At 45.1% G+C, this 18,762-nt stretch overlaps 1 protein-coding gene across 2 annotated transcripts in view; it reads left to right on the forward strand.

Annotated features, from left to right (window-relative positions):
• Positions 1-3,060: 3,060 nt before the first annotated feature.
• The window catches only part of LOC147624512 (glycosyltransferase BC10-like), a 66,268-nt gene continuing 50,566 nt past the window's right edge, over positions 3,061-18,762 (forward strand). Inside the window, exons 1-4 of one of the 2 annotated variants that reach the window (XM_086819533.1) lie at positions 3,150-3,166; positions 3,204-3,449; positions 11,995-12,111; positions 12,218-12,318. In XM_086819533.1, coding sequence (XP_086675659.1) covers positions 3,207-3,449; positions 11,995-12,111; positions 12,218-12,318 — 461 coding nt within the window. In that variant the 5' untranslated portion in view covers positions 3,150-3,166; positions 3,204-3,206. Of the gene's footprint in view, positions 3,450-11,994; positions 12,112-12,217; positions 12,319-18,762 lie in introns of both variants that reach the window. The other variant, XM_086819534.1, reaches the window with a different exon arrangement.

Raw genomic sequence — 18,762 nt, forward strand, 5'->3', positions numbered from 1 at the left:
AATCCTCCAAATCAACTAAGGTATCGCAAGGGCCGATACAATGTCGTGCCTTAAGTCTCATGCCTCAAGTTAACTCGTTGAGTTTCACGAAGTTGAAAAGTGAATTTTCAGATTCACTCAAAGGCAAGTGCGAATATGATCAGTCATATGCAAAGGTGTGGAAAGTTGTTACACGTAGGGATCCCTCCCACTCCGCAGTAGTAGCGAGTGTAGATGATAGTTCCACACCCAACCCTTCTCTTTTAGGGGCGAGCTTAATCATTGGAAGCATTTTTCCATTGATATTGGGTACTTATTACACAAAGGAAGAGTGTGTGTACCCTCAGACTCTAACACTAGGTGCCAAATACTTTATGAGTGTCATGATAGTCCAAGTGCAGGTTATCCTGGAATTAGGAAGACCTATGCCTTAGTGAGAAGGCAATTCTATTGGCCTAGACTTCACAGGGACGTTCAAGAATATGTTTTACATTGTAAAAAATGCCAAGCTGAGCATCTTAAAATAGGCGGGCTAGTACAACCCTTACAGATCCCTGATGGTAAGTGGGAAAGCATCTTTATGGGTTTTATCATAGGTCTACCTATAACTAGTAGAGGCCATGATGCCATTTGGGTTGTAGAGGACAGGTTGACCAAGATGTCTCGGTTTTTTTTGAATAAAACCACAGTGAAAACGCCAGAGTAAGCTTGGCTTTTCATTGAGAGTATCTATCGACTCTATGGGCTTCCAGCCAATATAGTCAGTGTGATAGAGATAAGAAGTTTAATAGTCACTTCTAGCGGTGAGTAGTGTTCAAAAGGTTGGACACAATGCTCAGTATGAGCACAGCTCTAACCACCCTTAGAGTGATGGTCAGACAGAAAGGGTCAACCAAGTACTCGAGGATATATTAAGGGCATATGTGAGTAAATGGCAAATGAATTGGGAAGATGACTTACCAATTTTAGAATTTTCTTATAATAGTATGGGCTTTAGTCCTTTCATGCTTATGTATGGGTTTCAACCTCAATCTCTAGTAGTTGTGGGGTTAGCTACTGAAAGAATTCAAAAGGTTAAAGATTTTTTGCAAGATCATAATGATATGCCGAAGATCGCTAAGGAAAATGTTAAACGAGCCCAAGATCGTTACAAGCATTATGCGGATGAAGACCACATAGTGGTCACATTTGAACAAGGTGACCGAGTATTTCTTAAGGTCCCTCCAAGTTTGGAAACTTTGAAGACGGGCAAAGTGCTAAAGTTGTCGCTGAGGTATTGTGGACCTTTCACAATATTTAAGCGTGTAGGTAAAGGTGACTACAAGTTAGCTCTGCTAGAACATTCCTAGGTTCACTCAGTTTTTCATGTTAGTCAATGACTAGGCAAAGATGCCAATGTGGTGTGGATACAGGTGTTCTTGTAGATTTAATTGAGCCTCCGGTTTTACCACATGAGCCAGAGCGCATCTTGGATTTTCAAGAGAAGCGAACTCGTCACAAAATTAGACAACAATGTCTAGATAAGTGGAATGATAGACCGGAAGAAGGTTCAACTTGGTAGGACGTTAGTACTCTCAAGATACGATATCCTACTTTTGTTTTCGAGGACGAAAACTCTTCTAAAAGAGGGGAGTAATGTTCGGACAAGGGTAGGACTATGGGGAGTCGTGCAGTTTAGGGGAGTTTGGACTAGTGTGGATAGCCAGGGCTATAGTTAGCTGGCTAGGGTCCCTATATGCGGCGGTTAGGTGGTGGAGAGTTGCCCTATTCTCTTCTAGGAGTTCTCATGGAGGTTTCATGGTGGCAAATCGTAATTGGGTTCGATTTAAGAATCATCTCTATCTTCCTATAGATACTTGCTCCCACATGGCTCTTCCACTGCATTATTCACCTCTCCATCTACTTGCCCTAGTAATAAAAAACTATTGACCACTCCATTCTTGCCTTTACAATTTAGCTATTCCTCTACAAAGACTAAGGAAACTTACACTACCTTATTTACATTTCTTCCCCACAATATTGCCCTTTATTGAGCTTACACAATATTAGCAAAGCTACATGTTGTCTCAATCCCCCAACCAACAAGAATGACCAGCCCTTTATCCAAAGCCATGACCACCATGGTGACCAACTCAACCCAGTTGTTTTGTCACTTTTATATTTTAAATCTTAATATAAATATCTACTCCTCATAAATTTTTTATTTAGCTTCACACATTGTGCACATACACAATGCATGGGCCATTGTTGTTGGTTTTTGTGCATGTTGTGAACATAATCATGTGTCCAGACTCCTTAATTATGAAGACACTAATTCAAGCAAACAAGCAAATATCCACTCGAATGTCAATCCAACCTAACAACGCAAAAAAAAGACCCTTTTTGCATTTTTGAAGTCCAAAATTTGGTCTTGCTTTGAAATTATTGATGGGTGAAATTTTGAGAATCTTAGGGGGGCTTCACAACCGTCCGCTCGGGGTGTATGGATGGTGGGGCTGTCCACTAGAGGCAATTCACACAAGTGGATGGACACATTATAGGCCAAAAGCAAGGAGGGCCAATCATAAGTCTATGATTGGCTTAGTGGGGTAAAGCTATTGGGTGGAATAGACGGTCGTGAGGGTTCGATACCCAGTAGGAGCGGCGTATCTTTTGCTGGACACATTTCCATCCGGCCTTTTCATGCCGCTTGCAAAAGTTTGAAAAAAGCATCCCCGTGACGTGTAAAGTTCCCCTAGCTGATTGGTCCAAGTAGGATAGCACCCCTTCACAAACTTTTTGGGCGGATGGTTGTGAAAGCCCCTTAGTCATGTAACAGATTGATGCGTAGATTTTTGAGAGAAAAACAAAACCGTACTTTCATGAGTCTTTGCCTTGAAATTGATGGCTAAGAATTTTAGTTATAAAAACGAGGTGTACAGTTTTTTTTTTTGTAACACCTACATTATTGGGCTGAAGTCACCGGCCGGTAGCGGCACGACTGTTGGAGTGGCTTTTGGCAAGGTTGTCCTGTCTGTAACACGCATCCATCCATCATCAGCACCATTACAACTGCCCACCCCAGTACGCGCGCGCACACACACACGCACGCGCGCACTCACGCATACCCACACACCCACATTCACAAGGAACACGAGAGCTAGGCTTAGTTCTTCTTGAAACCCTGCCCTCATTTCTGTCCAGAGTTCTTGTTACAGTGGCCTGCATCGGCCCGTAGCCTGCACCCCATGTCGAAGAAAAAGAACGTTGGCCATCATCGATGGAGATGGAAATTAGGGTTTTGCCTCTGCATGTGCACCGTGCTGCTGACACTGTTCAAGCTGCAGACCCTGGTGATCTGGCCCTATCTCTCTGTCAGCAGTTACTGGGCCTTACGTGAAGCAGCAGCACCCGCCCAGCCCAAATTGGCCTTCCTTTTTCTCGCCCGCAACAGAATGCCCATTGACATTGTGTGGGATCTCTTCTTCCGGGTCAGTTACATGTCATGTCCATATCCCAAATTCCATGTTGTGTATGTCTGTTTATGCATTCATGTCTATATTCCATGTTGTCAAATCAATTCCCTAACCATGTGTGATCTCTACATTCTATCTGTTTTCTTTGGTTGCATTCAACGATCATCACACGCATCTTGCTTCTTATGCATCAAGAGAAAACCATGTTTTTACAAACACACATGTTCGCTCGCGCACAGAGGTCATGCACACAAATAATGAAATGTTCAGTAAAAGTAGTCATGCCGTGTGGCAACTTGACAAGAGGCGCCAATAAAAGGTCGTTAGATCCAGGGGATGAGGGCTTTTTTACCAGATCAAATTACTAGAACCTAGTAACAGTAGCTTAGAAAGTTATGCACACTCAACTAGTAAGGAAAATTTTCGATACTTGCTGAGGTTATCAGGCTGCTATGATGCAGGCTTATGTGCATGCCTATCTGATGAAAGAGTTAAGGATGGAACATTAAAGGTGGAACCAAAAAACAAGGGATTGTGTAGGCCAACTTGTCTAATTACATGGCCGTCTAAATTCACAGTTCCTCTGACAAGTCGTAATTTTAAAATGTAGCCTTCAAACTATGCAATGTCCCCAGTAGAGCTTGTACCAAGAGAAGGCTTCTAAGAGTACAACATAGTGCTAGGCTAGCATAAATCTTGCTTTTGTGCCATGGCGGTCAGTTTAAACTGCAAACTGCACCTTACATACTAGGACGTCAGGGGATGATGCGCCATTTCTAGAACCAAAATTTTCTGTAGGAACTTAGTGGGTTTATAGCTGCTTAGAGGGATTGATGATATTATCTTTCATTATTTTCTGGGAATTCCTTGGCTGCTAAATGTATCCAGTTACTATTTAACCAAGATAAACGGTGATGCTTAATCATAGATCATTGACCCTACACGTGACACACCTACGAGTATTCAGGGCACAACCCCCAAGCATGGACCAGCCAGACATCAGATAGCAGGCAGTCAGGCAGCATGCACAGCATTCTGGATGGGTGCCTGTGCCACATGGCAGTTAGCCAGTGAACAACAGTTGGCCAGCTCTGAAACAGGTTGTGGCTAGTCCTCTCTACAGGCCGACCAGCACGAGCAACTGCACCTGGGGTGTATATATATATGGGCGTTGGAAAACCACGAAAATCATTTGCATTTCTCAGAGCTAGTCTTTCTATAGAACGTTTCTCTTAGAGCATGGGCTGGCCAAGGAGATCTTCCAGCAATGTTGGGCTGCAAGTTGACGTCTTCACTCTTAGCCATCTTTTGTACTAGAGATTCAGTTGTAACACTTTCTTCTTGTACATAATACGTGCATTTTTTTTCTGTTCTGACACTCTTGTGCGTTGATTGCGTGGATAGGTTAGAACCCCTATATTCAAGAAGTGCACAAGTTCGGGTCTGGGAAAAGTCACTATTTGGTTTCTTTATGGTGTTTTGGTGCTCGCCTTATCCCACGCACCCTTCCTTAGTCCGAAGGGTGCAATTCTCACCATCCTTCTCTTGGTGGTCTCACTGGTTATAGCTCTTCATTATGGATTTGTCATGTGCAAGAATCGCCATGGACATTCTTTGGAGCTAGTCCAGAAGGGGCAGCCAAGGAAAAGATGATTAGAACCAGGTCTTGGAGCATGTTATGCTGTTTTGGCAGGAAGATATTTGATGGAAGAGGCGGTGTTGCTGTCGGCCAGCAAAAGAATAGAATAATGAACCTGTCGGCTTTTTGGACTGGAATCTGGCCGACCAGCAGTCAGCCAGGCCATCAGTGATTTTCCAGCCTATAAATAGGCGCATGTGCTCATTGATAGACTCATTCACTCCCTTATAGAGTGGGTCCTTAGTGTAGGACTGTTTTGGTGTATTCCACCTTTTCAAGAAGGCAGCCTATGGCTGTAGATCTAGGGTACCTTTTTTGTACCATATGAATATACTGAATTTCCAGCTCTCTCTCTCTCTCTCTCTCTCTCTCTCTCTCTCTCTACTCTCCCTTCTGTCTGCGTTTTTGCATTAGCATGTTCTAAGTGGTGTTTAGGGCTGAAAGAAGATTCCTAGAGCTTCCGCGTGTTACATTGGTATCAGAGCATCAGGCTCAGCAAGGCTAAACGCTGTTTCAGTCCCATATGATGGTGTACAGGTCCAAGGTACAAGAAAGTACGAAGCCCAAGGCAAGGAACACAAGATCGGAAAGAGCTCCCAGGAGGTTTGTTGTTGGTGTTCCACAACGCCAGAAGGGATGGTAGTCCTGTGAGCCAGATAGGTTCTCGGGCAACGGTCCCAAGGGAGGATTATCCTCCAAGGGGTGATGTGAGTGCCATACTCATTTCTCAAGAATGAAGACCAAGACAGTGTTTAGAGTCAAGGCAGGAACGGGTTGGGGACTGGATGGAACAGATGCATAGATCTTATTTAGAGTCAGAGTGGTTTTGGAGACCGAACCGGGTTTTCAGTGAAAAGGGTTGCTAGAGATGGATGGATGACAAAAGGACTTCGGGAAAAGAATGGGATGATGACAGTTATCCAAGAACAGGTTGGAATCCCGTCATCAAGTTTAGTAGAGGGGGATGTCATGTGCAAGAATCGCCATGGACATTCTCTGGAGCTAGTCCAGAAGGGGCAGCCAAGGAAAAGATGATTAGAACCAGGACTTGAGCATGTTATGTTGTTTTGGCAGGAGGATATCTGATGGAAGAGGTGGTGTTGGTGCCGGCCAGCAAAAGAATAGAATAATGAACCTGTCGGCTGCCCAATTGCACTTATGGATGCACTTTTCTGTATGGAGGAGCGAATTGGTGCTCGTAGGGCCTGACGGTTTTGAGGATGAAAACTTCCCACAGGAATGCCTATAGGAGGATTATTAGGTATAGGAGGAATGCGTAGTGGTTAGAAGTAGATATTTGTCACCCGACTACATTGAGAGGTTGAAGAATGTGTATAGGAGGATTATTAGTGAGAATAAGAGATGGCTGCACAATTATGTGATCGGTCTAGTGATTAATAGTCCGACTTCAAGAGGACATGGAGAGCCAATGGGAAACCTTTGTTTCTGGGTTATTGGGCCGCCAATCAGTGAGTGAGTGATGGACAGGTTGTGGGCTGTCTTTTGACCTAGCCGATGACATATATGCTGGGCGACCAGCAACAATGATGCTTATATATACATGTATAGGAATTCGTCATTTTTCATCTGCATTTTCAGCGATTAAAGCCTATAGAGCGCCTCTTTGCACGACAATAGGTAATGTGTGGAGTGTTTTGGTGTATTCATTCTCAACCATCTTTTGTACTAGAGATTTAGTGATTTGGCGTCTTCATTCTCAGCCATCTTTTGTACTAGAGATTTTGTTGTAACACTTTCTTCTTGTACATAATACCGACAAACTCTAGCACATAGGCACACATGTTTTACAACAAAGGTCGGGCTAGAGCCTATGAGGACCTTTGCACATAACACTTGGCACATGAATGGAGAGCCTCCCCCCTTCTGAAACTAGCCATACTATGGTTCCTATCCATAAAGTAGGAGATCCCTTGAACCCAAATATCTACCGGACTATCATGATTGGTCACACTTTGGCCAAACTATATGGGAAAGTTTTGGAGGTTCATGTTAGCTCATGGGCGGAGGGACCCCATTTGAGAGCCATCAGCAAGGGATGCTTTGCAGGTTATACTTTCTTACGCATGATGAAGAGTAAGCCCATAGTGCTCCATGAGATCGTCCTTGTAGAGTGGATTGGCGCCTAGTTCTTGATGCTCTCTTCAAGAAGATCACTTACATCTCACACTTGTATACTTTGGATAGAGATAGACTCCCAAGATGGCAACTAGTGTCCTCCATGCAATTGGCATTGGAGCGACATAACGAGTTCTAGTAAAGGAAGTGTCAAAGAGGATGGCTTCATTGAGAAGCTTGGATACTTTCATTCACAAGCCATAAGAATTGCTATTGGCCAGATCAAGGTTGACTCGGGATAGAGATAGGACGAGTTGAGTGTATCCCATGGGAGGCTCAAATATGCAGGCTATGCTCAACCGGGGAGAAGTGTCAAAGTACCACTTGTTCAGATGCCAAATGTACTATGAGATACGGGGGAGGTTTCATTGCCTTGGCCCTCTTCAAAGATGGATTTGTCCTCTTGCTGGAGTGATGAACTACAATGATCGGAGATGCTTGGGATGTGCTTACTAGAGATGCACTGCCATCGAGAAGCCTTTACGCGTCCCACATAGAGAGGAGAGGACAACATAGTAGGACCCCACTCTGGCCTCTATCACGCTTCCCTCTAGAGATCCTAGATGTCTCACCCTCAAAGATGCGAGCTCTCCATCCATTAGCTTCAGAGCCGAGATATTCTTTGATGTTACAAGGAGACACCACCATAGGAGGTGGACATCATGGCCTTATACTTGGTCCAAGACACATGAGACTTTTGTTCTTGCTTACAACATTGTATACACAAGGACCTAGGTAGTACGTAGGCCTTGCTTCGCCCGCCCCCGCCCCCCCCCCATCCCCTCCCTTCTCTCTTTTGATGTTCTATTGAGATCTGCTTCACGTGGATTACATGTAACGTTTTTTTTGGTCTTTCTTTGTATCTCCTGGGTGCCCTGCTTTCTGCTAGTTGATCTGCCTGCTGCGCACCATTTACTAGTTGCTATGTAACACCTCATTTCTGATGCCTTGATCAACTGGTTTCCTTAGTAGCATTTCAACATTAGGATCAATCCCTTCATCAACATTACGGAAGCCATTTTTACGTCGACTTTTTGAAGACCTTTGTAAACTGGCATTGCTAATGGCTCGAGCGTGGATTCTCTCATCGTTTTTAGCATCCAGTCAGAGAGAGGTCTTTTGAGGATCGAGCCAGCTTCGAGTGTAACCAATTAGAGTCTCGCTCATCATGCTCTATCACAAAGGGGATGGGAAAACACCTTGTGATTTGATTCGTGGAGAAGATCTTGTTAATTTGGCTTGGCTTCTCTAAAAAACAAGGCGTGGCTTGACTCTTGAGAAGTATTCATCATTAGTGCCATTGTACTTGTTTTTCTTTTAATGGTTGCATTTTGGAAATCTGGCATCCTATGGTGACCGGGGGTGGGGTGGGGTCTTCAAGCTTGTACAAAAATAATCCTTTGGATAATACAGATTGGGGGTGGGGTTGGTCTATTTGAGCTCGAGTGGTGTGTCATTTTTATTTTATGATTATTGTGGGTTTTGAGTCTTAATTACGTTAATAGTTTTTTTTAAAAAAATCTGGAAAAAGATCCTTATATCACGTAACAAAAAACAGCCTCGAAGGGCTAAATACAACCACGAAGGGCTAGATACAAACTCGCCTCCATGTATGGGGCGAAAACCAAATAATCAAAAGGTGGAGAAAGATGCACTTCTCCTGCGGTCTGCTGGCCGCTCTATGAGGAGAGGGGGTGGGAATAACCACACAGGTGGTCTGTAATGCCAAGTGGGATCACCATCTCTGTCTGTGAGAAAAGGGCCAGGCCGCCAGAGCCTCGAGAAAGCTCTCGTTGCTTCCGCATGCGGTCAGAGCCACCTTTCCCATTGACCACAGAGGGTATGAATGATGTCAAGCCAATGCTTCTGATGGACTCCGCAGGCAGAGTATGGGTGCCCTCGATGGCTTCACTGCATCGAGCTCTCCAGATGCGCCAGGTTGCAATGCTGCTACAAATCTCCCATCTCTGGCATGAACGTGGAGTCCAATGATCAGTAGATGGGGCTGGGACTAGTATTGTCGAAATGCGAAGGTGAGAGACCTAAAGGGCTATCTCCCCACCTTCCTCCTCCTTATAAGCCATGACAACCTTAGCCTCTGTGGCCCTAGCGACAGGGCCCCATGAAATGATACGGGTCGAGATCCCGTCCATCGTGAAAATGCAGAGAATCCGTTGCCAAACCTCTGTCAATCCCAAAGACAGTGTCGCTGAGACTCGTGGAGGTGGCCGCACCTCGGACAAGTTGTTGGTGGTTGACCATCAATGGCCAACCACCCTGTGGGCTAACAACCAAAGAAAAGAGGGTGATCTTTCGAGGCCGAAAACTGTCCTAGAGCCTCTTCCAAAAAGTTGAGAGAAATCGCTGTGAGAGGCCTTGTGATTGCCATTGTACTGCTGCTGCTGGGTGCCCTCAACCCTTGGCATCTAAATCCGCGACTTAGCCGCACGGTGTAAGCGAAGAACGGGGTATCCAATGTTGCCTCTCGGTTAGTAGGATCACGCCAAGTCCACTCCCCCAGGTACCACTGGAGGCGCGAGGGGCCGGCTCTCCCAAATCCATAATCGCCAGTCTCTCTCCCTGGCCACCTTGGCCGACGGGGGTTCAATGTGCCTCATGTGCCTGAAATCTGATCACCCTCACCCTTTGTAAGGTGCAGCCACTGAAATCATCCAGAGGGGGCTCTTATCTCTCTAATCTGCCATGGGGTCCAATAGAAAAAGTGAGCAAAGCGTAGCTCTCATTGGTGCCATGAACAACCAAGAGAATATCATGCTCAGAAAACACGCCCAGCCATTGTGGGGGGTCGGGTCTAGGATAGGGGTTAGCCACTCTTGGGGAATAGTAGAGTCGATGTGGATGCTGAGTCCATCTCTACCCTAGATCCTAGCCAGGCCTCTCTCCTGAGCCTATGGGGGAAGCTGTCTGAATGCAAGCCAATCTCCAAGGGACCCGAAAGGTCCTATACTCAGCGCTCCCCATGATTCCTGAGGTTGGGCCCCCAACTTAGGGCCACTGGGTAAACGGATTAGGGGGTTCTAGATCAGGGGTTGTCAAAGACACTCCTCGGAGGCTACTAGAGCTAACTGCTAGAGGGCCGGCGTGAGGTGATCCCAAGTTCGGGGCCCACAAGAAGTTCCGGATCAACCGCTGTACCTGACCAATGCATGCTCAAGAGAAGGCCCAACAAGAAGTAATGTACCACATGGTGGCAAGAAGGACTTGGTTCGTCACCACCACATGGTTGGCTAGGAGAGCCTCGTAGAACTCGAGTATAAAACCTTCTTCAGAATGCTCAGAAGTAGAGGAGCTGCTGCTCCCGGGAGATACTGATGCCCACCTGGCATCCCATGAGATCCACTGGAAAGTCTCAACTGGATGTCAAGTTGGGGCGGATGTAGAGCCTACCCAAAAACCACACGACTTGTGCTAGTTGATCTGTGCCCTTGATGTGCGACAAAAGTTCTCAGTCACCTCTGCGAATCTTTGGAGATTCCCAACATCTTCGGATAGGTATGCGGCTGTGTCATCTGCAAACTTAGAGTCTAGCAGCTCCTCGAGTATGGATGGGGAGGTGCAATCCTTGGAGCCTCGTCTCTTGAGCTGAGAGAAAACTGCTCATGGCCTCGGCAACAAATAGGAAGAGGTAAGGTGCTAATGGTGGACAACCCTGTTGGACTGAGTGAGAAAGGAGGAATCTGTCACCCATGGCTATAGTGTCCTCCAGAAAGCTCCAGTCAACTCTATCATAAGCTTTCTCAAAGTCTAGGAGGCACAATGAGGTCCTGTTGTCGCATCCAGGCCAAAGCGGTCGCTTCTCAGAAAGCAAAGATGGTGTCCAGAATGCTCCGATCCTGAACAAAACCTGTTTGAGTGTTAGGGATCAAGATAGGGAGGAAAGGCTTCATAATATGCGATGATATGCCAATGTAGGGCCTCATAAATGGCCAATACAAGCATGAAAATGGTGATGTAGACCCTCTGGAGATGATATAATCCAACACATCCTGGCCACGCAACTTGCGAATACCCTCTCTCTGCTTATGAGGGTCTGGAATCTCAAAGAAGTCCCCGGTGACTCTATCTCTGGCCTGGGTCCAAAAGGAAGCTTTGGCATGGTATCTATACTCCACCGTCCTCTCCTTAGTGGATCGTATCTCTGTACGGGCGGCAGCAAGCTGACTCTCAATCCACGGGCTATTGGGGGAACTCTCCTGAAGATGCTGAAGAGAAGCAAGACCCCTCCGAATGCTCCTCTCCGGCTCACGAAATCCCTCCAATCTGCTCTATGCTGCCTCTGCAAAAAGCTGCTGATCTCGTCAAGGCCTGTATCCAAGGTGCACGCGGCAGAGCCTGCGATAAAATCTAGTCCCGCCCATACCTGCTCTTTCTTGCTGCAGATCTCATGAGGCTGTCCAGAATCCTATTGCCCACATGCCTGTCTTGCCTTCAGGGGTCCTCCAAGGACAGAATAACCGGAGCATGATCAGAGAAAGTAATAACATTAATAGTTAAGTGGTTCTGATATTTGCGGTCCGTGTTACAATTCAACAAAAGACTCATGGGCTCATGATTGGGATTACTGATTACTTTCTAAGTTACATTGATGCTTGACACCTTATTTCCTAGCCTTAGCTACTAGGTTTAGTGGTGGGTTTTAAATATTTGTTTGCTTAAAATTCTGAATCAGCCAATGCAATTGTAGCTCATCAAGGGCCTGATTCAGGACACTAGATGCTGCTCTCTGATTTTTGTTATCTTGATGGGTTTCTGTTGTTTTTACAGGAAGCTGAAAAGAATCTTTTTTCAATATACATTCATTCGAGGCCTGGATTTGTCTACAACAAGAGAACCACAATCTGCAAACATTTCTATAACCGTCAGCTGCGGAATAGCATTTTGGTACTGTTGGATTGCTTTTATGAAATTTCACCTCTTCTATTACTTTTCTACCCTTTATGTCTATTTACCTTGTAAAGCACCCCTCAGAGTTCGGCCGATTTTGCAGGTAGACTGGGGGGAAGCAAGCATGATAGAAGCAGAACGGTTATTACTTGCAGAGGCTCTCAAAGATTCTGCGAATGATCGTTTCCTTCTCCTATCTGACAGGTTATTATTCATTCACTTTTTTTTTGGGATCAATTGTGTGCGAATGTTGGAGCATTTGAAAAGCATTATTATTTTCTGAATCCTTGAATATCAGTTTAAACATCAACTTGCATGGTGATTTCCATTTAAAAAAAAATGTATGGTAGTTTTTTATTGTTTTGCCTGGAGTCATCGGTGGGGAAGTTTATGGGATCACAAGATCAAAGTTGACCATGGGCATCAAAATGTGTGTTGCATATGACGGACATAACTCAACAACCTTCAAAGGATGACCTTGAATGTACTTTTATCCCTACAAGTGTAGATATTGACCTATTGTTTATATAAGGCTCCAACACTGCTGGTCAGTTTGTAGAAAAGGTTGTTGGTCTGTATTTGCTGCTCCATGACTTGAATAAGCACCAATAAATCAGGCGCCTTTTCACTGTCAGAGGGCAGTGGAAAGATGTAGACGAATGACAAAAATGCTGAAGCTCCAAGAGATATTAGCTTCAGAAGCCATCATCATCAATATTAGCTTCAGCATGACCATCATCATCATAAACATCATCATGGGAAGGTACAGGAGGCCTGTCGGCTGGCAGCAACAGCATGTTGGCTGGCAGCAGACCTCTGTACAGCAGGCGGCTAAGGGCTAGAAGGTGGGCAGCAAGTGTGGCAAGGGCAACAGACAAAAAACACATATTTTATCACGTATTTCATGCAGGTTCTTGTCCACTGCAGGCCGACAGCAGGGGCAGCTGCCTGACTGCTTTCCAAAACATATATATAAGCACAAGTTATTTTCATCATCATTCATCAAGCGCACAATTCAGTTCATTCATTCTAGCATCAGTAGAAGTATGTAGAAAGGGGCCAAAAGGTCAACCCCTTGGGGCTGACCAAGGCCCACACATGTACTAACATATTTGCAACCTTTTTGTACCATATTAAATATAAGAAAACCCTGACACCCAATCTCTCTCTTCTTCTCTCTCCTCTGTCTTAATCATGTTATTTAGCATGAATGTTCTTAATCAGGCTGAGGGCTGTGGATCAGTATAGCAAGGTTTCTGTGCATGCAACAAAGGTGGTGAGACCCTCACGCAAAAAAAGCTACTACCACCTACCCCATCCATCTTGCCTTAAGAGCTAGACTTACCATTTGGCATGGTCATAGAGTCTCCTCCTATCAGTCTCCAGGGAAAGACCGAGTGTAGGAAGGCCAATACTTTGTCAACCCCTTGCTCTTATCATGGGATAAACTAGAAAAATACAGAGCCTTTTATAACACAAGGTGGTAAAAAACACATAAACATCAAACATTTATTATATCTCATTTTGGGAGACTACTCGAGCAGAGGGCCCATGACACTTACTCACATAGAAACGTAGATATTTATGGGAGATTAGATCCTCCCCTCGAACAGATGTTGGTGATGAATCTTCTTCCGGCAGTGTTGTCAAGCAGTTGTTGGGAAAATCAATATAGGAGTTTTGTATAAGTGTGTGAAATAGGTCTTAAATAAAGTGCTTCCTGTGTGTGAAGAACCTCTAAGTGTATAAGGGTTCTTTGTACATGGGAAGAGCCCCTTAAGGACTTATGTAAGCAATGATGTGTAAAGGTGACACCTCAATGGACACTTGGCACCTCATCTTGACATCTGGCATACGTGGTGGTAGCCTATGGCCACACCTTGTAAGGGAGGTCTCTCCTATTTAAAGATACTTGTAAAGATGCAGTTTCTCGTGGATCCCCGTTTAGTGCAGCTTTAACTTGTTTATGCTTTTATGCTTCATATACCTGCCTCTCGCCATGGCTTAATCTTGAAATATCAATTGGTATCGGAGCTCTCAATTCCTGTCGCCGTTGCCAGCAGACGTGCGTGTGGAAAGCCAGTTGTCGCCGTTGTCCACCACCCTACAAAGCTAGTTGCCGCCTACCCTAGCTGATTCAGAGCCGCCGTCGTCGCTCGCCACTGATCTAGAGCCCACTGCCACCCAACCATGGCAGCTTGACAGATGGCACTTGTGTGGAGGGCTAAGTTGCGGTGGAGACTCCTCTCGTGCTTTTGAGAAGCTTGGACTTTGTCTTGAGCAGCCGTTCGTAAGAAAAGGTTGCCCTTTTGAAGAGAAGCATGGGTGCCAGAGGGAAGGAGAGAGATTCCCAAATCTCCTTAATTTGTTGTGTCATAGTCCCGAATGGGGTTAAGCACAAGCTTGCTGCACACTTATTAATACTATTAAACAAGATGAAATGGCACCAAAACCAAACAAGACAGCAATGCTGAAATTTAAATGACAGTGGCTATAGGGCCAGACAGAGCTGACCCCCCTTGTAATGTGATTGTTTTACAAAGGGTTCCTTAAGATAAAAGCTTCGTGGGCGTCACATGCCAGATTTCCAATAACATTACTCCCCAATCCCCAGTGCTTGCCAAGAGCAACTATGCTCCATTGGCATCCATACACAAGCATGTGGGTGCCAAGACGAGACATAGGAGACCTTAATGGTCAAGCACACAGATATAGAGTAGGTTAAAAGAACTTGGAGCAGCTCTTACTAGTGAATTTGCTGAAATTTTTAAGTAGAAATGAGTTTTAGGTTGAATTGTTGGCGATAAAAATGCTCAAAGCATTCTCAGGAAGAAGATATCCAAGAGATAACAGTTGGAAAGGACATCCAAGGGCTGGACACAATAGAGAAGTAATCATTTGCCGGTTGAATCAAACATTGGAGAAGCAAGAAAGCATCCCAAAAAGCATTGGTTTTGCTGAAAATTGCTTTCCTCCACTTGCTCTTGTCAATTTCGTGAGAGAGAGAAAGAAAGAAAGAAAGAAAGAAAGAAAGAAAGAAAGAAAAGATATATTAACATCTACGGAAGGCCAGATTGGCCCATGAGATCATAGTCACATGGAACGGGAACGGATTGATGGATCGGGGGTCTGTTCTAGAATGGGAACGGGAACCCGGAAAGAAAATGGGAACGACACGTCATCACCATATGGCTACCATTTGCAAGCTAAGGAGATTCAAGGGCATATATTGCCAAGCCTTTTAGATGCAAAATCATACACCACTCTCATATGATATGATATGATCATAGAAAATTACAAAAATTCTCATTTACTCAAAAATTAGACCCAAAACGCCTTAAGCCAAGGATGCACATTTGCGGAACGGGAACGAGAATGAGAACGACACAAGTTATGGAACATGTTCCCTCGTTCCCAAGGCTACGGAATGACGTTCCATGTTACTATGCATGAGACAAATGTAACCGCTCCCTACCGGAGGCCTGACAAATATTCAAATTCAATTCTCAGGAGAGAAGCTCATCCCCTTTTTATTGCACTCCCAAACTGTAGGCAGGTCCTATGTCATGTGCATGAAAGATGTCATGGACATTCTTAGGTGCTGGTCCAGAAGAGGCAGCCAGATAAAGTGTATGAACCAGATAGAGCTAGGACTTGGGGCATAAGGTGCAGTATTGGACTGGAGAAGGACAAGGATGCACTGTCGACTGCGTGGCAGAGCTGTCGGCTGATTCAGATAGGACTCCAGGAGCTGTCGGCTGAGACAGCTGCAGGCGCATGGGCTTTTATAGATTTTATGATTTATTTTGTCCAATGGGCTGCCCGACCAGCACTCCAAGAAGTCCAAGAGGGTATAAAAGGCAAAGTGTGCTCATAGTTTTATTCATTCAACTCACTTAGGAGTTGGGTCCTTAGGGTCCCAGTTAGGGATAGATTTTGGTGATGTTCACCTTTTCCAAGAGGGCAGCCAAGGCATGATGATTCACAGTTGTATCCAGACACATGCACACTTTTTCTTTTGTTTCTTTTCTTCCGATGATCGGAAGAACACAGTTGTATTATTTTTTGTCTCATAGGCCGACTTTGGCCTCTCGTAGACGTTAATATATCTTTCTTCCTGGAAGTCGAATGTCGTGTATCTAGCCTAGAGAAGGTATCAAAAACCTCATAACCAACCAAGAACAGATCCTGTATATAATCAATCCTGGGAGAAGCAAAATGCTCCTCACTGGAACCCTCAAAAATAGAGTCAATCTGCTCCAACTCTGTACCAAGAGTAGCCAAATGCTGTACAAAAGATGTAAAGACTCTGTAGAAAAGATGGGGTCCATCTGCTCAAACTCAGTACCATGAGTTGCCCAATGTTGTACATAAGTACACGCCACTGAGGTGGGCATCGCAAGATGAAAGGACTCCACATCCCCCTCTGAGAAAAGATGTCGTCGAACTGGTACAAACCCAACCTGATTTTGATCCAAATCCAAAAAACTCTGGAAGTGCCACTGTGCTCCAGGCACGGTTAGCAACCACAGATCCAAAGCATCCCACTGGGTCCAAAAAACCATCCTCCAAAACAACAAGCATGCAGAACTCGCAGGGAGAGGGGCATCCTCAGAAGCATCACAACGAGAGGCAGAGGTAGACTCCTCACAATGAGGAAGGGAAGCAAGAATATAAATTGTAGTGGTAACAAAGTCCTCAAAAGCATCATAGATAGCAAAAGACTATTCTAGAAGTAGAACCAGATCCCAAGAATCAGCAACAAATAAATGATCCATGTGAAAGGATCACACCGCAAAGGGCAAAACACCCTCCTTGTTCTGCAAACACTGCAAAGAACACAGGCTCGGACAAAATAAACTCTGCTCAGGATCTTTGAAAAGATCACTGCTCTCCTCCAAAATCTGTAAACTCCTCACAGAAGAAAGTCTCCACAGATACAACACAGCTCCCAAAACTGATCCTCAAGTGAAGTAGTTGGAGATAGGCCCCCTCGAGTGTAGAAAACTCCTGTGGGAAGCAAAACACAGTCAAAACACAGCTATCCAGCAAAAAATAGCACTCCACCGCCAATAGAAGGCAAGGAACATGTAGAAATCGGGAAACCGTGAAGGCCAGAACAAAACACAGGTACAAATGCTCCAAAATCAGCAAAACGCTGACTCAAATCTGAAATTCAGAATCCTCCTCAAGTACCAAACTGCCTCCAAAGCCACAATCCAAACAAGAAACCCCAAGTACAAATGGGTACTCCAGCAGAAGCAGGTGCTAGGTACACCAGCAGGTGTAGTCAGGTATTGGACTAGTAGGTGTAGTCGGGTGCAGGACAACAAGTATAGGATAGAAGGTATAGTAGGTACAGGCACGCCTCTGTCTCTCTCTTTCTCTCTCTTGTGCTGTTATTTTTGCATTGCGTTTTGCTCGTGTTCCCAGATCTGGTCACAATCTCCGCTGCTGCATTCTGACAGGGGAATGTTGCTCGTTGATAGGCCTTAAGGAGCTGGTGATCTGTGGCTGGGATCTCTGGCTGTGCACCTGTAGAAGTCTCTCTCTATGTCGTTGTAGCTCAAGGAGGAAAAGGCCTAGGCATCTCTGATTAGGATACTCCATCATCTGGCTAAGTGGGCCGAAACCCTCTCTGAACAAGCAGTGGTATCTCCCTCTGATCTCATAATATACAAGGCATCTGCATATGTAATGCTCCTTTGACTCTACCTCTCTGTGGCGTAAGCTGCATACTCTGTCCTCTCTAGGGGTCCGTGCTGCTCTCCCTGGAAACTCTTATCTGACCAATAGTCACCCTCATAGCGTGAGACGTGTACATGCATGTAGCTTGGGCGTCTGACAAATCCATCCTCTGTGAATCTAAGGAAATGATCTCTGTAGTACTGCATCTTTGTGGGAAGGGGACCCGACCAAGTCTCCCTGGTGTGCATCTGGATCAAATCTTGTCTTAGAACTCTATTCCTCTCCTCTTAGGAGAGTGTTAAGTATGGGGAGTCATCATCATACTTGAAGGGCGGTAATCTATCCATGTTGAGCCCATGTGGTGAGAACCACTCATCTATTGCAGCATACCATGATGGGTGATGGCCCTCGGTGGCAATATTCTGTGAGGACTCCATCGCTAAGCGGGGTAGTCTCTCTGGACCCACGGATTTGATGCGTCTGATGTAGGCTATGGTATGAAATAGAGCCTCTACCATCATGGGGGGCATTGCAAGCTCTGCTCTGATGATCTCATCTGGTACTGATTTTTTGCTGCGAATCATCCTGGAGATCATGAGGATCTGCGGTCTCTCCATCCGACGCCAATCATATGTGGAAATGTCAGGGGCCCATACTGATGCTGCATACATCATAGCTGGGGTGACTAAGGTGTCAAATAGCCATCTTTTGGTGAGAGAGAGAGAGAGAGAGAAATGAAATGAAATGAAATGTTATATTAACGTCTTCAAAAGGCCATAATGACCTATGAGACCAAAAGTTACATCATGGTGGATCTGATACAATGTCTGGATAAAAAAACCCAGAAAATGAAAAATAAAGATGATACTACTGGCACCTAGAAAATGAAACTGGAACTGGAAGGTACACTATGGAGGTACCTCCATCTCATAATATGTGCCGCATCGGACACTGGCGGAT

The sequence above is a fragment of the Cibotium barometz genome, chromosome 25 (assembly GCF_041138505.1).
Source record: "Cibotium barometz isolate CiBa-2024 chromosome 25, ASM4113850v1, whole genome shotgun sequence".
Lineage (NCBI taxonomy): Eukaryota > Viridiplantae > Streptophyta > Polypodiopsida > Cyatheales > Cibotiaceae > Cibotium > Cibotium barometz.